The sequence below is a fragment of the Leptopilina boulardi genome, unplaced genomic scaffold (assembly GCF_019393585.1).
Source record: "Leptopilina boulardi isolate dan_hultmark-lab unplaced genomic scaffold, ZJU_Lbou_2.1 LbouV2_325, whole genome shotgun sequence".
In the NCBI taxonomy this organism is placed as follows: domain Eukaryota; kingdom Metazoa; phylum Arthropoda; class Insecta; order Hymenoptera; family Figitidae; genus Leptopilina; species Leptopilina boulardi.
This window is the reverse complement of record NW_026137891.1, coordinates 506,340-531,045: the sequence shown is the minus strand read 5'-3', so window position 1 is coordinate 531,045 and position 24,706 is coordinate 506,340. Positions and strand designations below refer to the sequence as shown.

At 26.5% G+C, this 24,706-nt stretch overlaps 2 protein-coding genes across 2 annotated transcripts in view; one reads left to right on the top strand and one right to left on the bottom strand.

The window, feature by feature from the left end:
- Positions 1–281: 281 nt before the first annotated feature.
- Positions 282–5,793, top strand: LOC127284441 (uncharacterized). The gene is made up of 6 exons (XM_051309866.1): positions 282–532; positions 814–1,420; positions 2,384–2,703; positions 4,331–4,449; positions 4,566–4,758; positions 5,467–5,793. The coding sequence occupies exons 2-6, from the start codon at positions 829–831 to the stop codon at positions 5,644–5,646; spliced, it is 1,404 nt and encodes a 467-aa protein (XP_051165823.1). The 5' UTR covers positions 282–532; positions 814–828; the 3' UTR covers positions 5,647–5,793.
- Positions 5,794–6,445: 652 nt separating this feature from the next.
- The window catches only part of LOC127284461 (CD151 antigen-like), a 155,942-nt gene continuing 137,681 nt past the window's right edge, over positions 6,446–24,706 (bottom strand). The window contains exons 8-10 of the mRNA XM_051309902.1: positions 11,629–11,802; positions 9,153–9,314; positions 6,446–8,794 (exon numbers count right to left, since the gene is read on the bottom strand). Of these exons, the coding sequence (XP_051165859.1) occupies positions 8,648–8,794; positions 9,153–9,314; positions 11,629–11,802 (483 nt within the window). The 3' untranslated portion in view covers positions 6,446–8,647. The remainder of the gene's footprint in view (positions 8,795–9,152; positions 9,315–11,628; positions 11,803–24,706) is intronic.

Here is a 24,706-nt window from a genome sequence, read left to right as displayed (position 1 = left end):
GCGCATATTCGATGAAAGAGGAAATATTTCTTTTTTTTAATGCAATTGGAGAAAAGGAAATTTTTTTTTTTATTTAAATAATTGAAAGTTTTTTTTAAAAAAGATTTATTACTAAATAAAAAGTAAATTTAAATTTGTTAAAAATAAAAAAAAATACTGAGTAAAATAAGAACGAAATTTTTGTAATATCTATAGTGCATGTCACTTTTTTTTGTAATATTATATAGGGGACACAAAACACGCATGGTTACCCTGCACATAACAAATGTGTGGTATCCGTTGCTAGGGACGCGCGCGTTTTTAGAAACGTTAGTATTGCCGTGAAAGCAGCCCTTAGAAGTGCAAAAGTATGGAAGCTTTTCAGCCATTGTGTCATTTTTACATATTTTTCAAACTACACATATAGTACTTTCGAAGCTTTTTTGTCAACGTCGGCTTCGCAAGCTGCCGTGAAACGTTCTTGACGCGGATCTCCTGAAGTGATGGTTTTATTATACCGTCGACCTAAATCCACGTTTTCATATCCTAAGAGGTTATTTTTCATTGCTTTTTTTTTCTTAAATAAAAAAAAAGAAAATTGCAAATCTCTTCTTTAATGTAGTTTTGTAGGCGTTCGGTTTTTTTTTATGAAATTTTTATTTTTTTAAACTGTAGTTTCTTTTTATTTTTATTTCGATTACTAAAATAAATTTATTTTTAATAAATATTGCCCTATTGCCCTAATATTTGCCCTATTTTAATAAATAAGTAAATTTTATGTCAATAAATTAATGAAATAAAAATATCAAAATAAAATAAAAATAATTTCTCTAGTGACAGGAAAAAAAAATGTCACATTCGGGACGAGTGTCTCGACAAGAGAAAAGAACAACAAAAACAAAACAACAAGACTTGAGTGTATCATACGACGAAGAGGAGGAAATTTCTGACTATAGCTTTGATGTTGATTCGGGTGATTTTGCAAGGAATTCAAATATTTCAAATAAGCATCGTCAAAAAACATTGTCATACGAAATCAAAGAGAAAATAAACACCAGCGACACAGATGATACAGAGGAAGATGCAGCAGCAGCAGCAGCAGCAGCAGCCGCCGTCACCACAGAGGATAATATTAGACCACGAAGATCCTCGTTTCATGAGAATAAAACCACATTGGAATTGAGAAAGGGTTCCAATGAATTCCGCTCCGATGGAGCCTTCAAGTACGATGAGATCGAGAGCCCGGAAGTCTTGGAGAGGAAGCGAAAACGAAGACTATCGAGACGTCGTAGAAGTGAAAATCGTTCTCTCGAAACGTCAAAAGATCTCGAGGAAAACAGAAAGAAAGCCTCAAGTAGAACTCATGGTATTTCCACTTTCAACTCGGGAGAAAAAGATACCAATGAAAAATCAAGAAAAAAAGGACAACGTTCCAACCACGGTAGGAATAAAGTTGAACTTTTAGAAATGCTTACTGGGAATAAAGAATTTTATTCTTCAACAATTTTTATCACCAAAAATTCTCTTTATGATTTAATTTAGTTTTCAAATAAGTTTTTTTTTTTTTGGTAATAATTGGATTTTTAAACTAATTTCAACATATATTAGATCTCTCTTGGCCTATATTGAACCTAGTTTGAACCAACCTTGAACCAATATAGAATCTAGGATAGACCTACTTTAAGCCAACATTGAACCTACATTGAGCCTAGTTTGAACTTACATTGAACCTACAATGAACCTACTTTGAGCCAACATTGAGCCCACATTGAGCCTACTTTAAACCTACATTAGATCTACATTGATACTAAATTGAATCTACTTTAAATCTTTCATGAACCAATTTGTCCTCATACCCAACCAAAAATTTCAATATTATACCAGAGTTAATTATTGGCGCAGTACTGGTTTAGTATTGGCTGCCGAGGCTGGGCAGTCTGTACAGAACCAGTACTGGTGCCAACTCTGGCAGCCAATACTGGTAAAATGTTATCATCCCAAAGTGACGCCAACTCTAGTGCCAATACTGGGTGCCAGTACTGCGCCAGTACTGCGCCATTAGTAAATTTTTGATTGGGTATAAGTAAAAATATTTTTTAAATCCCCTCAGGAAAATCAATTACAATCCTTTTTTTAAAAAAATTTATCAATTTTTTGAATATCAATGGAAAATATTTCATCGACTTTTTTTCTCTAATTCTTACATAAGATAAATTACCGCCGAGTTCTTACGATAAAAACTATATAGAAGACCTAATATTCCCGTGAAACGATACTGTAAATCTTTTTTTTTTTTTTTTTTGCTAGAGAATTTTAGGATTGAATTTTTTAAGATTGAAATATATGTTATGGGTTTTCATTCTAAAGGAAAAGTTATAATATATTTTCTCCAATATCTATATAGGTGAGGTTAGCGAAAAGGTCGAACTTCCCATTGCAGAAATATTGAAGAAGGCACAGGAGAATAATCGGACCAAGTACGCGGAGGAGCCGATTCCTTTAACAGAACTAAAGTCGGATACGATCTATGTTCAAGGTAGAAATGGTTTTAGTGCCATGAAGATAACACGCGGTCGTTCGGCGAATAAGAAAAAAGTTGAAAAATCAGCGGATTCCTATTCTCATCCAATAAGAATTGCGATCTTGGTTCAGAAGGTCTGGAAATGCACTGGTTTTATCTGTCAAGGTCTTTTAGCGGGAATGGCTTTCATGCACTTCATCTTGGTGAGTATCGGCTATATGTATAAATGTACATCAAATTCATGTTTGTCATTTTTTATTCCCACTAACTGAAAAGTAAGTTGAAAAATAATTTTTATTAAAAAAGAATGTTTTCCAGGAAAAAAAATCCATTATAAAGTTTAAAAAAAAAAATGCTGATTAATTTTATTTGAATTTGTAAGGAATTTTTTCATTTTCCAGGAAAACATTCTATTTAAAAAAATGGAATAAAATTGATTATTCTTAGTTTATTTCAATTTAGGTTCAATTAGTAGGTTTTTTTGAAGGTAAAAGGTGGTATTTTTAGGTAAAAAAATAATAGAGACATGCTAATTAATTTTTTTTTAATTTGTAAGGAATTTTTTCATATTCCAGGAAAACATTCTATTCAAAAAATGGAATAAAATTGATTATTCTTAGTTGATTGCAATTTAGGTTCAATTGGTAGGTTTTTTTGAAGGTTACCAATGCTGTGTTAAGGTGAAAAAATAATAGAGTCATGCTAATTAATTTTTTTTGAATTTGTAAGGAATTTTTTCATTTTCCAGGAAAACATTCTATTCAAAAAAATGGAATAAAATTGATTATTCTTAGTTTATTTCAATTTAGGTTCAATTAGTAGGTTTTTTTGAAGGTAATAGGTGGTATTTTAAGGTAAAAAATAAATAGAGACATGCTAATTAATTTTTTTTGATTTGTAAGGAATTTTTTCATTTTCCAGGAAAACATTCTATTCGAAAAAATGGAATAAAATTGATTATTCTTAGTCTTCTGCATTTTAGGTTCAATTGGTAGGTTTTTTTGAAGGTAATAGGTGGTATTTTAAGGTAAAAAATAAATAGAGACATGCTGATTAATTTTTTTTTGAATTTGTAAGGAATTTTTTCATTTTCCAGGAAAACATTCTATTCAAAAAAATGGAATAAAATTGATTATTCTTAGTTGATTGCAATTTAGGTTCAATTGGTAGGTTTTTTTGAAGGTTACCAATGTTGTTTTAAGGTGAAAAAATAATAGAGACATGCTGATTAATTTTTTTTTGAATTTGTAAGGAATTTTTTCATTTTCCAGGAAAACATTCTATTCAAAAAAATGGAATAAAATTGATTATTCTTAGTCTACTGCATTTTAGGTTCAATTGGTAGGTTTTTTTGAAGGTAAAAGGTGGTATTTTTAGGTAAAAAAATAATAGAGACATGCTAATTAATTTTTTTTGAATTTGTAAGGAATTTTTTCATTTTCCAGGAAAACATTCTATTCAAAAAAATGGAATAAAATTGATTATTCTTAGTTGATTGCAATTTAGGTTCAATTGGTAGGTTTTTTTGAAGGTTACTAATGTTGTTTTAAGGTAAAAAAATAATAGAGACTTGCTGATTAATTTTATTTAACTTTGTATGGAATTTTTTCATTTTCCAAGAAAATATTTTTTTAATAAAAATTTTGTTCCTACTTACTTTTCTGTTATTATGATTGGGGAAAAAGTATTTTTTAATTAAAAAAAAATAGTAGTAAATGAAATAAATAAGAATCAAATCAATAGAAAAATGTAATATTAATTTTAGTAGTAAAAGTCAGTTTTGTTAAAATTGATATTTATTTTAATAATAATTAAAATTATTTTTTACAGATTCAAACGTACTTTAATGATTCACATGAGTTTTTACATAGTTATTCGTATTTGGCGGAAATCTACACGAATATTTTTTCATTCCTTCTCGTCATGTGTCTTATCGCTACTTTCGACAAGTTAGTTTATTAAATTAATTTTATAAAAAAAATACATTAAATTTTTTTATTAATAAATGTTAAAATAAGAAAATATAATGAAAAAATATTGCTATGATTTTTTTTTTAATTTTTAGATTCGATCTTGCAAATTTGGATGTTGAACATCTGCGAGAAATCTACATGAATGAAGCTAAATCTGCAGTGGCAATTCCGTTATATCTGATCACATTTTGCTTGCACCAAGTATCTCTGAGGGTTGACGATAAACTCTCCTTGATATACTATAATGCAAGTAGTATTAGTATCACTGAAACGACCTTCAAGAATGTACGTACCACTCACATTTTCTATTGATAAAATTCACTGTTATTCGAACCAAATTCTTATAACAACAATATTTTTAATTTGAATTAGTGAAAATTGTAAATATTTTAACTAATTTAAATTAGTGATTCAATTTTTGCTGTTAAATTTAAAAATTAAAAAAAAAATTTTTTTTTACTATCGAATTAGTAGAATTTAACTAATTCAAATGCAAAAAGTGAGTTTAAAAATTTCTAGTAATTCAAATTTAGAAAGTACGTGCTATGGAATTTTCTTCAAGTAGTGGTACTCAATCTTTTTTTTTACCAAAATTATTATTATTATAATTTTTAATAATTAAAGTATGTTTATTTATGCTGATCATAAGAATTTTATCAACTTTTCAAAGGGTTTTCTTTTAAAACTCTCTATAAAATCTTTTACCGCTGCTTGAGTGTCCAATGTTGTTTTGTTTTGATTATAAAGCTCTCTTATAGAGGTTCCGTACTCCTTGAAAAAGCAAACGAAATTTTTGTTGAATGCAAATCGTGCCACAGTTTCTTTATTTTCAAAGCGTGGAATTTTTTTTTTTTTTTGGACGATCATTGTTTTTCCATTCACGGTTTACAATATATATATATATATATATATATATATATATATATATATATATATATATATATATATATATATATATATATATATATATATATATGTGCGTATGTGTTTCAGGAGAGCAGCATTCAAGTTCCACTCAACGAGATGACGACATGGCAGAGAATGACACTGTCAAAGGATGTGCTTGCTGTGTTGGCCTGGTTCTTTGTTTCTCTTGGTACTCGAGACGACATGTTGTTGATACACCTCGAAACTATGGAGAAATATGCGGAGATTCTCCGTTCAACAACGTGACATTATTGATCTAAATAATTAGTTACCTTTCTTATTTTACAGAAAAAAAGTAAATAAATAAAAAAAACCTTTCCATGAAAAAAAAAATAAAAAGAGGATATAGAGTATAGGAAATAAAACTATATATATACTATCTCTCCTCTCTCTCTCTCTCTCTATAAACGATGAGGTTTTCACTCGACGGAGCCTTCCAAGCACAAGTTTTGACAGGGTAAGCAAAATTAATTGCTTCCGAAGACTAATGAAGATATCGGTCATTGTTCCTGAAAGCTCGCTTTTAAAGCCTTATACAACACGCGAGAAAGTAAAAAATATTTTTGTTTTCTCTCTCTCTCTCTCTCTCTCAAAAAAAAGTTAAATATTGTTGACAAAAAAAAATTAATAAGAAACAATTTTGAAAAGACAGATTTATCTTTTGTTAACAAACATATTTCATTAAATTAGGAATTAGAATTTTTTTTCCATAAAAATAGAAAAAAATAATTTACCAATTAAGTTTCTATCAATTTTAGTTACTAATTTTTTTTTTTTAAATTAATCCTAGTTAAAAAAAAATAATAATTAGCAAAACTTTGGTACTACAATTTTGTTAGTAGTAAAATTTTATGAATTATAATTACTAAATTAGTAACATTAAATAATAAAATTACTAAAATAATTAGTGCAATTCGACTTAAATTTGATTAAAAAACTAAATTAATTTTTTAATTAATTTTCGTAATTTCAGTTTATTTCTAAAGTTTTCGTATTTATAAAATAAGTAGTAAAGATCAATTTTCTACAATAAAAAGAAGACAAATTAGTTTCACGTTTATTTGTAACAGAATAGCAATTGATATGTACAATATTTATAAAGTTTCGCCTAAGTACTAATAATATGTATATATTTATAATAAATTTGTTTACATTTACATACACATGTATTTTAATACAATATAATATATATTATATAATAAAAATAATATTAATAATTAAAATACTAATAAAGGCAACGATACATAATAGAATAATGCAACCGTCATATTTTAGTCACTCATGCGATTTTTGCGTGGCATATAATAAATATTTAAAAAAAAAGACGCATATAACAGACAATAAAAAGACGAGACGTCATAAATAAAATTGTACTCTTTGTATATATAGGTAATATATTTTTTTAACACGTATTTGTAATATAAAAGAAAAAATACTGATTGCAGGATGAAAATAGTGCAGATGACTTAAAAATTTTATTTTATTTTTCTTTTGGTGTTTTCGCTACGCAAACACCCTGGATATTCTAAAATAATTCTCACTTACAGAGTATCAAGGCACTGCGTAAGTTTTTAAAACTAATTTTTTTTTTTTTTTTCATTATAATTATTAAAATTCTACTATTTATATGTTTTTCGCACTGCAAAAAACTTTTTCAATCGCATTATTCGCGATACAAAAAAATAAATTGTCACATAATCTCTTTATCTCTCTTTTTGTTTATGCAAACACGAATTAAATTTTGAAAAACGCATTTTTTTGTACATAAATTAAATATAAAACGAAAACAACATATTTTTTTTAAAAAAATAATTTTTCAAATTTTAAGAGATTTATTTTTGTCATATAAAAAAAAATCTTTGATGATTCGAGTGCAAAATGTGAAATCTTTGAAAAATAAAATCAATTAAGATTTTATTTTATTTTTTGCATTTAAATCGTTAAGACTTCATTATTGTCAAATCTTTAAAGATTTAATTTTTATTTGTTTAAATGTTTTGATATTAACAATTTCTCTTTCTATTGTTGAAGATTAAAAAAGATATTAGTATTATTTACAATAATATATAAACAATAAATAAGAAAATTGACGTAAAATGTTATAGACTAAAAAAAGGGCTATTGGCATTTTTTTATTTTTACAATATTTGTAATTCAAATGTAATTTTTTAAAAAAAGTCTTTTTTGTTCGTTTTCGAAGATATTGGTTTTTTCTTTTTTTTGTTTTCGTTTTTTTTGTGAATGTTGGCGTCGCAATGCACCAGTATTGCGGCTTAAGTCATTTAATTTGGTACTTTTATTGGTTTTTCGGTGGTCCCGTTTTTATTTCGATCTATATATGTATATATCACCGAAAGTATTCGTCAGTAATGTGGACTGTGCGAAATACATATTATACTGGCAGTATAGCGGTAAAAGTCGATTGAAATTGGGACCGCATAGAGAGAATCCTCTTTTTAACGTATATCGATAAATTTCGAATCCAACGTTTTCTTTTTTTTCTTTTTTTTTATTATAGAGGCTTTTCAATTCTTATGCCCCATTAGTTGGATTTATTGCTAAAAAGATTCGTCATTAAAGCCTGCAATTCAGTGGTGGTTAGAAAAATTCTTTGAAGAGAACCTTTATTGTTTTTCTAATTCAATGTTTCCCCTTTTCATAATTTACTCCCAATTTTGCAAAAAAAAAAATTTCATTTATATTACCAAAAAATCTCTTTACAATATTTCTTTTATATTATTTTCTGTCTGTAAATTTTTTTTATTCTTCTCACCTTCGTCTTTTATTTTACATTTTTTTTGTCATTTATTTATTTTGTATTTATATAACTAATGACTATTTTCTTCATGTCTTTTTTCCACTCAATTCTTGTTTTTGTTTATATTTTTTTATACAATTTCTTCATTTTAGTGATATTTTGAAATTTTATTTTCATATATAAGACTCATTTTTTAAAAATTTTTTTCTCAAGACTTTTAAATTTTTAATTTAATGTCTTTTTTGATATAATTTCTTGTTTTAAAGTCAAAAATAAGCAGTAACGTGAGATGATTGAATGATTCTTCTCAATTTTGTTTTTTTCTTTTTATCAAAATGAGAATTCTTCCTGTTTGGTTATTTTTTGGAAAAAAATTCAGGAAGTAGAATCATTATCGTTATCACGTTACTGTCCGTTTTGTCAGACTGGATTTTGTGCATAACGGCACCAAGAGTGCCCATTGTTATTAGGCTCTTGATAAAGTAATTCTCAGTCATCGAAATCGTGCCGAAGTTTTATATAGAGGCAAGTGCCGAGAATAATTCCAAAAACTTCAAGCACCGATAGTCCTAATCCAACAGCTCCAAGAATTATTAGATGATCTTTTGTTGTTTCTAAAAATTTGTATATGCAACCCTGAAACAAAAAAAGAAAAAACAATTCGTTCAATAAGCGAAAAAATTGGTTTTTTTTCTACTAATTTTAAATTATGATAAAAAAAAAAATTGCGAACTAAAAATGTATATTTCAAAATAATCATTAAATTGCAAAAAAGGTGTAAAAATATAATATTTTATGTCAAACTATAGTTTCATTTTTCTTTTTTTCTAAAAAAAAAGTGCGAATATAAATACTAGAAAACTAAATTTGATTTATACGAGATATTTGTTATCAATTCAACTTAAACTGTAAAATATTGTTTATGATGTACAATTTTTTTTTTTTTTTTTTTTTTTGAAAGAAGTAACAAATGGCTGCATTGTTTTTACTCAACTGTATATTGGATATTCGAAGGATGGTCCCTTTTTCCACATAGGAAGCTGGGAGTTTTGCAACAGCTGTCTGGTACGAGGCTCTCATTCCTCTGAACCTCCTCATCTTTGTGCCATTCGCTTGCAACCCAGTCTTCGAATCTCATCGCTCCGCAACATTTGAACTGAAAACGTAAATTTTTATTCATTACATTAACTTTCATTTAATTAAATTCCTTTAATGAAACAAAAAACAAATATACCGCGCGGTTCAAACTAATTTATACTGAATTTCAACTTTTGTTGAATTAATTCCAAATTTTTTTTTTTTTTTTATTTACAAAAAAATACCAGAGGATTCCTTTCATTTTTTAATGTAATATTTCTCTCAAATTCAAAGTATTTTCCTCTTAATTGCAAAAGGTCAAAAAAAAAAGGATTATTTTTTTCATATTTAAAATTAATAATATTGAAATCTATTTAAATAAAAAAAAAAAGCAAAATAATTGAGAATTTATAGCTAGAAAATTCGAAATATATTTATATATAACAATGTTGAAGCGCGCTTAGCTGAGAAAATTAGTGGTTTAGATTGAAAAGTAGAGCAAGTAGAAATTTCACGCAGTGAAATAAATTTCCTGCGGTCAGACACACACACAGGGTGTAAAATTGAAAAACTAAAACTTTAAATTCTCTGCTTTTTTGCTTTTAAAATTTATTTTAACGAAATAAATATTAAGAATATCGAATTAAAAATAAATTATTTTTTTTTTAAACTGTGCGCACAGCATGAAATTAAAAAGGGGAAAATTAAAAAAGTCTACATATGAGAGAAAACAAATTTACGTTTAATGAAATAAAAGTTAATTTTCCCAATTGCCAGAGGGAGAAAGAGTAAAAAAAAAAAGGAGATGACTTTTTAAGTGAATTTAGTTGACTGTAGTTTTTCTTTATTTTGCAACACTCTCTCTCTCTCTCTCTCTCTCTCTCTCTCTCTCTCTCTCTCTCTCTCTCTCTCTCTCTCTCTCTCTCTCTCTCTCTCTCTCTCTCTCTCTCTCTCTCTCTCTCTCTCTCTCTCTCTCTCTCTCTCTCTCTCTCTCTCTCTCTCTCTCTCTCTCTCTCTCTCTCTCTCTCTCTCTCTCTCTCTCTCTCTCTCTCTCTCTCTCTCTCTCTCTCTCTCTCTCTCTCTCTCTCTCTCTCTCTCTCTCTCTCTCTCTCTCTCTCTCTCTCTCTCTCTCTCTCTCTCTCTCTCTCTCTCTCTCTCTCTCTCTCTCTCTCTCTCTCTCTCTCTCGTAAGATATAACAAGAACCAGTTATACATTTATGTTTGCGCGCTGGTGTTACTTCTTTCTGAGCACGTTTTCATAAAAAAAAATATATGGCTTTTGAAAACATCTCTTTCTCTCTCTCTCTCTCTTTCATTCTCTTTTTTTTTTTTTTTGCTTTTTCCTTTTTTATAACCAGTAGAAACTTTGTTTCGAATGCACGTGAAACATTCTTTCGAATGACCACAAGAGAAGCACGTAGCTTTTGTATGGATTTTTTTCACGCCAAGCTTTACCAAGTATTTATGTTTCTCCATGGAATGATGTGCTTTATGTTTTATCAATGTGTCATCAAATAGCGCCACGCTTTTTAAACTCAATGTTTCGTCTCATTTCAAAGTGGTAAAAAAATATATAGTAGAAATAAAACTCGTACAAGATTTTTTTGTATTTTTAAAATAAAATTATTTTTTGTTATAATTTAATATTTTTATTCTTATTAATTATTTATTCTTATTATTTTATTCTTATTAATAATAATAATAATAATAATAATAATAATAATAATAATAATAATAATAATAATAATAATAATAATAATAATAATAATAATAATAATAATAATAATAATAAACTAATTTTAAACTAAAAATTACCTTCAAAAAACTGCTAAAAGTTTAATGAATTATTTTTGTAAATGATTACAGAAAAAAATTATTCTACAAAAGAATTTTTAATTTAAATTAATAATAACTGTTTTGCTATAGGAAATCTTTTTTTTTCGTTTATAGTTTCTTTGCGAGAAATATGTGGAAAAACTTGAAAACTCAACACAGCAGAAACGAATTGACGATATTACACAACACTTTTTGGTATGGTGTTATGTACTCTGAAAAATATGTGTGAAACAAAACTTTCAGCCTTTTTATTGTTCCCGACAAATGTCTTCTGTTTTTCTATATATATATCTTTTACGCTCGATTGCATTTGTGCGCAGCAAAACATTATTTTTCAAAAGAAAAGCAATCCTTTAATATTATGTACAACAATATGAAAATTTTTGATTAAGACATAAAAGAAATTTTCAATTTTTATTCTATTATTATAATTTTTTTTTTTTTTTTATTATGTAATTATTTAATTATTGTTTTACTGTTTTATTATTTTATTATCTTAAATACCATTTGAAAATAATTTGAATTTTAAAAAACATTTTCTCACTGAATTTACTTACCTCTTTTTGCATTTGATCAATGGCAGATGTTTCCCTGGACCTAACGGAATATGTTTCAAGGAAAGTGCGGTTTAGATTCCATTTTAGTTCTGGACCAACTTGCTCTTCATAAATACGAGCTTGAGCACCAACTCCAGCTTCCAGTATAAACACACCCATTACCACGAATATATACTGAAACAAAAAAAAAGAAGAATACCGTCATTATTGAATGAAATATTGTTTTAATTATAAAAAAATATTTTTGAAATTCAAAAATAGTTATTTTTTCATGTGTATAGTAGTAAATATTTTTAAATATAAATTTTGTACATCGCGTGTCTAGTTTCTAATACATATTTACGTTGAGATTTATATAAAATATGCAACGAACATTTTACTGAATAATCATATATATTAATGAGGAATTCAACAAGCATGATATGGGTCAGTTGTACAATATTCCATACATTTTCTAGTGTTTGCAGAATAGAAGCACTCTACATCATAATACGATCATACGTTTATCATTTTGAGTGACTTTAGTGGACTTTCCATATATGTTTAGAAATTCGTTCAACGATTTGAAAAATCGTATTATATTCAAGATAGGAGAGATTTTTTTTTTCATCGAGCAATGAGATGTTGCTCTCTAAATCTGAATAACAGTGAAATTCAATTATTTTGAAAAATGCTAATATAAAAAATTACCGACATAGGAATCTAGCCTACCATCAATTGGTAAGGTAGATTTCTGTGTCGGTAATTTTTTTATATTTTCAATATTTAACTTTTTTTTTTAACCCCAAATGATTAAAAATACCTGCAAGTAAAATCATTGTATTTTTTCCAGCAATTATAGTAAAAAATAACTAATTATTATATTAGTAAAAATTTTATTTTTTTTTAAAGTTTAAAACTTTTTTTGTAATAAATATTTTTATAAATAATTAAAATTTTTATTTTCAGACAAAAAATTTAAAATTCATTAAGATTATAAAAAGAATTCGTTATTTAAGAAATAATTTTGAAGTTTCTGTTACAAATTATTATTATTGTTATTATTTTTAATCTACAGGATGATTAATGTTATTATTTAAGATTAATATATATATTATATACTTGAGAGATACTTATAAAAGTATAAACGGAAACAGCTTTCAACTTATTACGCTACGAGCAGAAAATTATCGTTGCACTACTTACTTTCAGTTAATTTTGTTAAATTAATACTTAATTCGTTTAATTTTTAATAATGTCAAATTATAAATATTTAAGCACAAAATAGTTTCAAAAAAAATTTTCTCTTAAATGAGATATTAATTTTCAATTATAAATCCTGAAACATTTTCAAAGTAATAGAGTATTACAACTAATTGATACTTTTAGAGAAAAATATTAAATAAACTAATATAATAATAAATAAAAAAAAATAGTAAACATTTTATTTGTTAAGAAATAACTGAAAAAAAATTTAATAAGTTTAATACTTTTTTTAATTAGATATTTAATCAATTTAAGTATAAATTAAAAATTTTTTATTTACATACAAAATTTGTAGATGAAATTTCTAATTTTTTGATTTAAGAAAATTATACAAAGAATCTTATTTATATTTGTTTAAAAAATAGTAATTGTAATTAAATTTTAATTAGAAATTAATTGTAATTAAATTTTAATTAGAAAATTAGAATATTTAAAGGTATAGAATAGATATTTTAATGAAACTTCTATAATAGTCTTTCCTTTGAAAAGTTTTCGACATATATGTATAAGTGAAAGGTTTACTCCTGCTACTAGGCAACCAGAGTCGCTTTCAAGTATAAATGAGCTTGAACTTTTCAAGATTATTAACCTCTGATGCACTTTAAGTGCACATATTTGCTAACTTTGAGCTTCGTAGGTGTAATTGGTTACCATTACGCCATTATCCTTGTGTATTTTATTTAATATGTCTATTTTCTCATTCTCGATCGTTACTTCGCCTCCCACATATATAATTTTCGTCTCAGACATTATTATACTATCTTGCGTCGATATAATTATTATAATATTCACGAAAAGACTTTTAAAAAAAAAAATATATCTTATAACTTCTTCTCAATTCTTATATCAACAAACACGATGAAATTGTTCTTTGTTTTTTTTTCTGTTTTTTATTGATATAATAATCATTGAAGTAATTCACACATTTAAAAAAAAAAAATAAGTAAATAATTCGATGAATAAATTGAAAAAAAGTAACAGATAAAATTTAAATTTATTAATATAATATTTGAAATTAAGTTTCTGTACATTGAAAATTATAAAATTTAATAATTACATTCGTTCATTGCCATTAGTCTCAACAATAATTTGTTGAATTTAAATTTATGTAACTAATTAGTTGGGCTAGGCAATTTTCTGTATTTTGTATTAATTCACATTAAATTAATTTAATGTCATGAACAAATAACACAGAATATTTAATTATAAATTTAGTTATTATTATTATTACTTAGATATATAGTATTTATTATTTTCATGTCAAAACATCAGTTCTAGTATAATTTGAAAAAAGCAATTATTTTCATAAAATTTTTAATAATTCATTGAATATTAAATTATAAAAAAAATAAACAAATACTGATATAAAAAAAATTTCTATCTTAAATCTATTTTAATAACAAAAAAAAGTAGCTTCATGCTTTTTAATTAGTCATTGCCAAATTTTTTGCACCTGCGAAAATTATGCTTAATTCTAATAATTATCATTGACTTGTATCAAAAAAAAATTTTTTTTTTGAAACAGCGATTGTATCATTTTTTTTTTTTTTTTGCAAACAAAAAATTGGAGATGTAAATTGCATAATGACATCGAGATTACAAGGTTCCTCCTTTTGATTGCACGTTACGTGTATATATTTTAGTTCTTGAATGAACTTTCTTAGAATGGTGACTGGATCAAAGCTTGATTGAGTGTTAATACCTACCTGTGAATATCTCGTCCAGACATATATATATATTCTACAAGAGAGAATCTTTGATGCCAAGGATCGATCCTCTTTAGAATCAATAAACACAAAAGCTAAATACATCTTTGCAGTGTTTAATATTATATTTATACAAAAGATAATCAATTTTGAAATTTTGCTCAATTAATTTTAGAATTTGCCACACAGGTAATTATTTCAAAATTGAAATTTTCTCTCCTTGAAGTATTTCTATGTTGCGCATATTTTGCATCTTCCAAATTCCGGCGTCTTTAAATTTCATCTTAATATATAAATAATAACAAATTATTTAACAAAAATTCATTAAAGCTGTAATTAAAAAAAAATTAATTTTTTTTTAATTCTCAAAAGATGAAAATAATTTAAATTTATTAAAGAGAAGAAGAAGAAGAAGAAGTTGGGAATTTTACATTATATAAGAATTTTGATGTGCAAGAATTTGAAAGATATTAAAAAATATATTTTAGAAAAACTTAACAAATTTTTTTTTTTTTTGCAAAAATCGTATTTTAATTTCTTTATTAAATTAATTGATTAGTGAATCATTTTTTGCTTCATAAAGAAAAAATTATTTAAAAAAAAATATTTCATTTTCTCATAAATAATTCAATTTTTGAAGTTAAAACAAAAAAAAAAAAAAATTGTATACGAAAAGAAAGCTTTAACTGTAACAGAGATAAGTTTCACTCCAGGTAATACTTTTTTTGGTATACTTAGGAAAAAGTGTCTGAAATTTTTAGTAACCCAAGACAAATTAAATATTAATTAAATTAGTCAACTAACTAATTAATATTTTATTATATAAAATCGAAAACATCAATAATTTTCATTCCTTCTTATAATATATATTGAAAATTATTATTTTAAAGAATCAAAAAATAAATATAAAAATATGTTTTTTATAAAACCAAAGTTTTTATAATATATATAAAAACAGTTCAGTAAAAATAAAAATGTTTATAAAATAATTATAATGTATATAATTTTGCAATTAACTATTTAATTATTTTATTATTCACTTTAATTTATTAATTATTATATCAAATATAAATAAATTAACATTGAATTCAATTCAATTTACATAAAACAAAATTAGTTTACAAATTAACTCATCACAAATATAATGATTTAATACAAATAATGAATACTAAATTCCTGAAATTAGGTAATTATTAAAAAATTTATCTAAATTATTTTTAAATTAACATTAAATTTTTGTTTATAATTCACTTTTGAAAAAAAACTGACGAATAACATCTAGAAACAAATTACAATAATTTTATTGACTATTGAAATATATAAGTTTGTAGGTTGAACTATTTTTTATAATTTCTATTAAGAAAGGTTAATTGTATATTTTATATTATTGATAATATAACATTTGTGCAATTTTACTTGCGATTGTATTTAATTTTTTAAATTAAATTAATATTAAAAATTTTATTTTAAAAAATATTAATTTTTTATAAACAAATTTATTTATTTTTAGTTTGATCTTTTAAAATTTTTTTTTTGGTTTATTGCATATCTGAAAACAAATAGAAAATCTTGCAAAATGTTTTAGACTTGGTCTCAGGAAACTTTTTGTTTAAATAATTTTACCCACAGAAAAGCAAAATAAAGTATATTTTAATTTTGAATAATAATATCAAGTTGAAAAAATTTTGATGAACAAAATATTTAAACAAAAAGATTCATTGTATTCACTCTAGAACTTTTTGCAAACTAGTATTAATCAAAAAGAAAATCTATTTGAGCCAGTACTGGCTCAATATCGGCTCAGTACTGGTTTGCCTCAGTACTGCACCAGTACTGATACAATGAAAATACCAGTACTGGTTCAGTACAGTCTGCCCATCCTCAGCAGCCAATACTGAACCAGTACTGCGCCAGTAATTAACTCTGGTATAATGCTAAAATTTTTGGTTGGGTATGTGGACAAATTGGTTCATGAAAGATTTAAAGTAGATTCAATTTAGTATCAATGTAGATCTAATGTAGGCTTAAAGTAGGCTCAATGTTGGCTCAATGTTGGCTCAAAGTAGGTTCATTATAGGTTCAATGTAAGTTCAAACTAGGCTCAATGTAGGTTCAATGTTGGCTTAAAGTAGGTCTATCCTAGGTTCAATATTGGTTCAATGTTGGCTTAAAGTAGGTCTATCTTAGGTTCAATATTGGTTCAAACTAGGTTCAATATAGGCCAAGAAAGATCTTATATATGTTCAAATTAGCTTAAAAATCCAATTATTACCAAAAAAAAACTCATTTAAAAACTAAATTAAATCATAAAGAAAATTTTTTTTATAAAAAATTTTATTTATTTTTAGTTTTTAGTTTTTTGGTTTATTGCATATCTAAAAACAAATAGAAAATCTTGCCAAATGTTTTAGACTTGGTCTCAGGAAACTTTTTGTTCAAATAATTTTACCCACAGAAAAGCAAAATAAAGTATATTTTAATTTTGAAAAATAAAATCAAGTTGAAAAAATTTTGATGAACAAAATATTTAAACAAAAAGATTCATTGGATTCACTCTAGAACTTTTTGTAAACTAGTATTAATCAAAAAGAAAATCTATTTGAGCCAGTACTGGCTCAGTACTAGTTTGCCAGTACTGGGAGGGTGGTACTGCACCAGTAGTCAACTCTGGTATAATACTGAAACTTTTTGGTTGGGTATATTTGACAAATTTTTTCTTTTTATCGAGAATTTAAGAAAACGATGAAATAAAAAACAAATTGATAAATTGTAAAAGAATTTTTTTCTTCTTAAACCAAGAAGATTTTCAAGGCACTTTTCAAAGTAAAGTTGCGTCCTTAAGACTCTACTTAAAAGGAAGCACGTTCTTCAAACAAAGGGATTCGAATACAAGAAGCAGAAGAAGAAGAAGAAGAAGAGAAAAAAAGTCTTTAAAAGAGGAAAATTAAAATACTTTTTTCCTTAAATGCATAAGATCTTTAAATGAAGTTACTCGATGAAGACTGTGAAAGTATATTATCAGGCGTCAACAAGAATCCAAGAGGGTTTTTCCCACACATTTTCTCTTACCTAATTCCAGGGATGAATTTTATAAAATTCCTCAGTTCACCTCAATGTGCTTTTTTTTTTTTTTTCTTTTTTTTTTCCCCCATTGGTCTCAGCATTTACCTTTTATCGCCGGGTCTTGCGCAATCGCTCGTTAAGATTCACTGAAACCTTCCGACCTTCACTTAAAGGGGTTTTTTTTTTTTTTTTGTTCTTTCCCAAGGTGGGTATTATTGAGCTCCCAGACACAGGGTGGATAGTTTGAATGTATCTATTTGCCTGCGTAAACGTTGAGAGGAAAACGCTATAACAGCTCTACAGATTCATTATTCCTAATAACCTGGAATAATAAAGGCTTTCCAATCTTGAATTCCTTATACCTCTTTTTTTTGTATACTTTCCTTTCCATTGCATGGAACATTAACCGCAATTTTTTAGTCCTTATTTTATTCAACAAATGCAATTGGCTTTTAAAATTGTTTTCATAAAACGTGCGACACTTTAATTTTTGTTTTCAATGTTTTAATTATATTTAATTTACAATATTTAAAATTAGTATTTACTATTTAAATTAAATTTTCTAAATTATTCTTATGTTACATACTTTATTTATAACGTTGAAATCACAAGTTAATTAAAATGCTTTGACAAATTAATTAATTTGTAATTATGTTAAAAATTTGTCACTTCTGTTAAAAGCAGATCAATTTACCAGATTTTTTGCCCTTACTATATATATATGCCATTGTTTTGTGAATAGATTCAAATTATCGTAATTGCACTAATGTACTGTACATTATTCCGTATCAGTTAACACACATCCACACATACAAACTCAATTTTCAAATATGAAAGCTGATCAGTCTATTATTAAACTAAATCTGCCGGCTTAATTAACATATTCAAACACAGACACATAGACAATAGAGATATTTTGTATATCAAAAGATAAAATTTAATTTTTAAATTTCTATTTAAACAAATTTTGGTTGTTAAAGGAAAAGGTTTTCAAGAGAAAAGTTTTTGTGATTCAGTAGGAAAACTGTTCCGTTTGCATATCATAAAACTAAGCTAGAGATTTTGGTTACTCTTTGTTTATTTCTCTTGAATTTTCTTTTCTTTTTTTTTTTTTATTTTATTTTTTTGCAGCTCTGTTAAACAGGTCTGACCAAATCCGGTCGTATTTGCATAGTATAATGAGGAGTTAGCGAGTCACATATGTGTTTACTCAGCTACACTCACTCGCTTCAATTGGCGAGAGAACACTTTCCAATGATTTTAGCAATAGCGCACGTAGAACATAATTTAATTAATTCCAAACGTATAAGCCGTGTATGTTTTCTGTTAAATTGACAAAGTAACTTTCAAAAAAAAAAAAAAAAAAAAAAAATGAAAAAAAAAATAAAACCTTCCCAACGCTTCATTTTATTATAATACTCTCATTCATTCGTCATTTGCAAATAAAATTTCAAAGAGATGAAAAAACATCTCAACAAATATAAAAAATTAACTCCAAAAAAAGTAATCGAAATTATAATTGTTTATTATTTAATTATTTTACTTGTAGTCGGCTATACACAAAAAGTTTTAATTTTATTTAAATTAAATTATAATCATAAAATTTTTATTTACACGATTTGAATATCTACAATTAAGATTAGTTTTTTAATTAATTATATTAAATTAATTAGAATGGAAAATTCTATTATATTTTGAAACAATTTAATTACGAACATAATTAATAAAAGTAAAACAAAAAAAAAGGAATATTAATCCAAAGTTCAATTAAGTGTGAAAATCGACGAAGCATAAAAGTGGGAAGTGTCCCAAGATGAGGCACCAATTAATTAATATTCTTTCACTGCACTTTACTCGAGCATCGATAACGTCCATCAATATATATATATATGAGATTATCGAAAATGGAAATCATCCATTTGATTCTCTCACGAAATGTCAGAAATCCGATCCCTGTCAGAATTGCTTAATCGAAAATCAGTTTCATCATTTTCGAAATGTAGCATATATATGAAGATTAACAAAATTATTTCTAGGAATCGATCAAAATTAATGGGTTGATATATATATATATATATATGAAATCATTATATTGGTTAAGTGCAATATAGATCGAGTCCAGGAAGAGAGAAAGAGAGAGAGAGAGAGAGAGAGAGAGAGAGAGAGAGAGAGAGAGAGAGAGAGAAAGGGGAGGCGAAAAGGGAAAATTGACAGTGAGACATAGTGTGATCTGAATCTAGCAGCTGTAGATCAATCGCTACAAGAGATTTCCTGTATATATCCAGCGAGAAGGATATTGGTGTCTGCCCACACATCAGGTTCACGTGTTATTGTACTGGGTGTCCATGATAAACACAAACCTATTTTAGAATCATAAAATTGAGAAATAAAATTTTTTTCTCAATTTTTTTTTCTATGTTATCTATTTTTGAGTTATTTCTGCTTCAAATTTGAGCCCAAATTTACTAATTTTCCATAATATTACGCCAATATTGAGAGTTATATTGACAGCCAATATTGAGCCAATATTCAGCCAAGATTGATAGCAAATATTCTAATTGATCAATTTTGACAAATTTTATATGTGGATTTTAGTCACTTGCCATATATATTTGCGGTATTATATCAATATTGAAAGTTAAATTGACAGCCAATATTGAGCCAATATTCCGCCAAGATTGATAGCAAATACTGCAATTGATCGATTTGACAAATTTCATCTGTCAATGTTATTTACTTGCTAAATATGTATTTGCTATAATATTATATCAATATTGAAAGTTATTGACAGCCAATATTGAACCAATATTCAGCCAAGTTTAATAACAAATTTTTTAATTGATAAATTTGACAAATTTCATCTGTCAATGTTATTTACTTGCTAAATATGTATTTGCTACAATATTATACCATTATTGAGAGTTATATTGACTGCCAATATTGAGCCAATATTCCGCCAAGATTCATAGCAAATGCTGCAATTGATCAACTTGACAAATTTTAATGTTATTCACTTGCAAGCCATTAAGATTTAGCGAATATTGGGTCAATCTTGGCTAATAATATCAGTTCTTCCAAGCTTGGGAGAATATTGGCTCAACCTTGGCTGACAATTAAAAAATTACGAGAATCAGTTAATTAAATTTTTCTGTACATTTGTTCAATCTTGAAAGAATATTGTGTGCCAATGTTAATCTATCAAACTTGGGTGAATATTGGTCCCATCTTGGGTGCCAATGTTAATAGTAAAATCACAAAATTTAACTTTAAATCTCAGCTAATATTAAATAATTATTGGTAAATATTTATCACTGACTTTAAGAAAATACTAATTCCAAAGAACAGAAAAAAATATAGAAAACAAAACTTTCTTTTGAGCTGTTTATATGATCCCTAAATATATGTGCGACTTATCCTGATAACACCCTGTATATGGTCTACGGTAGACTAAAGTCGTTACTCTCTGATATTGGGAGTGGCAGGAGTTGGCCTCCTCGTAGACTTAACATGACCGCGAACCAGAAACTCCAGAGCCCTCGAAGGCAAGCTGTATCTCGATCTCTCTCTCACTCACTCACTTTCTCCCTCTGTCTCTCTCCCTCTCTCTGTACCACGAATCGAATTGACAATGCTTCTGCATTAACAGAGTACATTGCACTAACCAGCAACCAGCAACATTGGATCCCGCAGGATTCTAGGCACGGCGAATATGTCAACATCTCTCCAGTCATGTAGGCGAGAATTCTCTTGTCTACAAGAGAACAATAATTGAAATCTCATGAATTTCCCAATAATCAGATTCGCCAATAATATTAAATTCTACTCTGACCAAAATTGCAAACGTTTGTGTGTATGCAAAAAAAGAGGCAATTATCTCCGCGATGCTAACGGAAAGAGAATTTTTTTTTCATTTCAACTATAAATGAAATTTATTTGAATTAAATAAATATTTTACAGCATCCGACCTACAATGGACCAAAGTGGACAACAAATTTTTAATTTTCGAGATAAACTCTTGATAACAGCAGGAAATTTATCTCAAAATAGTCCTTTACAAAAAATGTATTTGAATGAAAAATGTATTTGTATGAAGCATTTTTTGATAGGACCCACAGCATCCGAGTTACGATGGACCAAAGTGGACAAAAGTATTTTAATTTTCGAGATAAACCCTCGGGAATAGCAGTAGAGTTATCTCCAGATAGTTTTCTTTAAAAAATGTATGGGGTACATTTGGTAGGATTCACAGCATCCGACCTACAATGGACCAAAGTGGACAAAAAATTTTTAATTTTCGAGATATACTCTTGATAACAGCAGGAAATTTATCTCAAAATAGTGCTTTACAAAAAATGTATTTGATAGAATTCACAGCATCCACTTTTTGATAGGACCAACAGCATCCGACCTATAATGGACCAAAAATCTCAATATTTTAAATTTTCGAGATAAACCCTCGGGAATAGCAGGAAAGTTAGTAGAGTACCAAAAAAAAATGTATGAGGCATTTTTTAAATAGGACCCACAGCATCCCAACTACAATGGACCAATGTTAAATTATTTCAGATTATATTGCATTTTTATCAAAAATATAATAAAAAAAAAATTCATAAAACACAATTGAAAAAAAGATAATAATAAAAATGTATCTAAAGAAATAAAGTGAATTTATTTGCAACACGTGCTCACCGAGAATTGGTCACATAAATCAAGATATTTTGTCAAAAACTTGGCTAAACATATCAAGGCAAAAAAAAATTTATATATATACGATAAAATGAGTATTAAATTTTGTTATTCTAGCATTTTATTCTCGAGACGGGAATAATTAGAAGTCAGAAATGTGGAATCAGCATAAAAATGTTGGCTCAACTTTTGTGCTAGCATTTTAAGAAATACAAGTACTTTTTTTATTTAATATTTTACGTGTCATTTTTTGCTCACGTCAGTTGAGAAGGTGAAAAAAAACATGATGCGTCTGACCTCCTATTTCGTATGTGTGTGTGTGTGTGTATTATATGCATTGTTAGGTTTTGTAAAATTCCGTCATTCTTTTGCACTTTTAAAACCGTCTCTCTGTACTCGTTATCGGGATTTACCTACCGCGTGTAAAAATGTTAATTGACCGCCATATATAGCTCTGGCTAATGAGCCGATTCGCTTGGGGGATAGCTTACACACGAATTTTTTTTTCTCAACAATAAAAGAAAAAAGCAAAATTAGAAGATATAAATTAAAAACAAAAATTGGAAAAAAAAATTATTTTTTAGTACGTTTTTTTAGATATTCAGATTTGTGGACACTAAAATCTAAATCAAATTATTTGTATAATTTAAAAATTTTTTACGTTAGCCCTAGTGATAGAAAAGTTTATTCAACACCCTAGTGATGAAAATAGACATTTTTGTCCCTAGCGTAAAAAAAGTCATTTCACTGAATAAGATTAAAAAAAATCCATCTTTACTCGGCTAATCATTAAATAAAATTTTAATACGAAATTATTTAAAATAAAAGATAACTGGTTTAATCAGCTATAAAGTGAATTCATTATAGCTACAAAATAAAATACTAATGGCTCTTGATGTCTATATACATATATACTAATTTAGATGTAAAGAGATGTTTGTTTCTTAAATTCCATTAACTCTCACGGAATGAAAACATTAAATTATGATAAATTAAAATGTAAAGAGGGAGGATATATTTTAAATGTGTATAATCAAGTGGAGCCTATTTAAAGTAGATTTTATTTTCCTTGCGCTGAGAAAAGTGGTGAAATAATATATTCCGTCGTCGCTGCCGCCGCAAGAAGAAAGTTGTTACGAGCAAACGTCGGCAGAAGGGCCGAGGTAATTATAAAGACATTAACTTTGCAACGAGAAGAATATATATATATATATTATATGTATACCTTTTTCAAAGTTTCTCATTGAATTTTTACTGTTGCATGATTATGGTATACGTTTATATACAAAATCCATGAGTTTATTTTTTTTTTTTAAAAACCCCCTCATTTAACACTCGAAATTATTACCTCCAGGGTATTTGATATACAAAGATGCGATGGAATTTATTTAATGATAAAAATTTAGAGTCTTTAAAATAAAAAAAAAAGGTTTAATTCAATCAACCGAAAAATTCTTTTGGAAAAAAATATTTAAGCTACCGTATGATACGGCCCTACATAGAGGGGTGGTTAAAAAACGACGCTATCTGAGGTCTACAGTCTCTGTCTATCCACGCTATGTGAGGTATTACTTTTAGCGTAGATGTTTTTTTCGATTTTCCAAAACCTTAACCCGAAATTAGACTCCTTTTGACCCCAAAAATTTGTCAGATTCTTTTTAAGATCATTTAGAGGTTGCTATTTTGGTTTTTTTTGCAAAATAAATTTAAAAAAATTAATTAAAATTAAAAAAAAATTTTAAATAAAAATAAAATATATTAAAATAAATAAAAATATATAAAAATAAATAAAAATATATAAAAATAAATAAAAATAAATAAAAAAAGATATAAAAATAAAAAAAACCTTACCTAGCGTCGAGAGGTGGAGACTATAGACCCCAGACAGCGCCGCTTTTTAACTATTAACGCTATGTGAGGTTTTTATTAACTTTTTATTAATTTAATTTTTTTTTATTTATTTTTATTTATTTTATTGTATTTTTATTTATTTTTTTAAACTTATTTTGCAAAAAAAAAAAAACAAAATAGCAACCTCTAAATTATCTTAAAAAAAATCTGACATTTTTTTGGGGTCAAAAGTAGTCTAATTTCGGATTAATGTTTTGAAAAATTGAAAAAAAATAAATAAAAATACAAATAAACAAATAAAAATACAATAAAATAAATAAAAATATGAAAAAATAAATAAAAATAAATAAAAAAAAAAATTAAAAAAAATAAAATTAATAAAAAGTTAATAAAAACCTCACATAGCGTTAATAGTTAAAAAGCGGCGCTGCCTGAGGTCTACAGTCTCCACCTCTCGACTCTAGGTAAGGTTTTTTTTATTTTTATATATTTTTTTATTTATTTTTTTTTATTTTTATATATTTTTA

Excerpts from the sequence above, each read along its gene's own strand:
- LOC127284441 (XM_051309866.1), top strand. The coding sequence starts at position 829 with ATGTCACATTCGGGACGAGTGTCTCGACAAGAGAAAAGAACAACAAAA. Across the intron at positions 4,450-4,565 it reads CTTATCGCTACTTTCGACAA|ATTCGATCTTGCAAATTTGG; the intron begins GTTAGTTTATTA and ends TTTAATTTTTAG. Across the intron at positions 4,759-5,466 it reads CTGAAACGACCTTCAAGAAT|GAGAGCAGCATTCAAGTTCC; the intron begins GTACGTACCACT and ends TATGTGTTTCAG.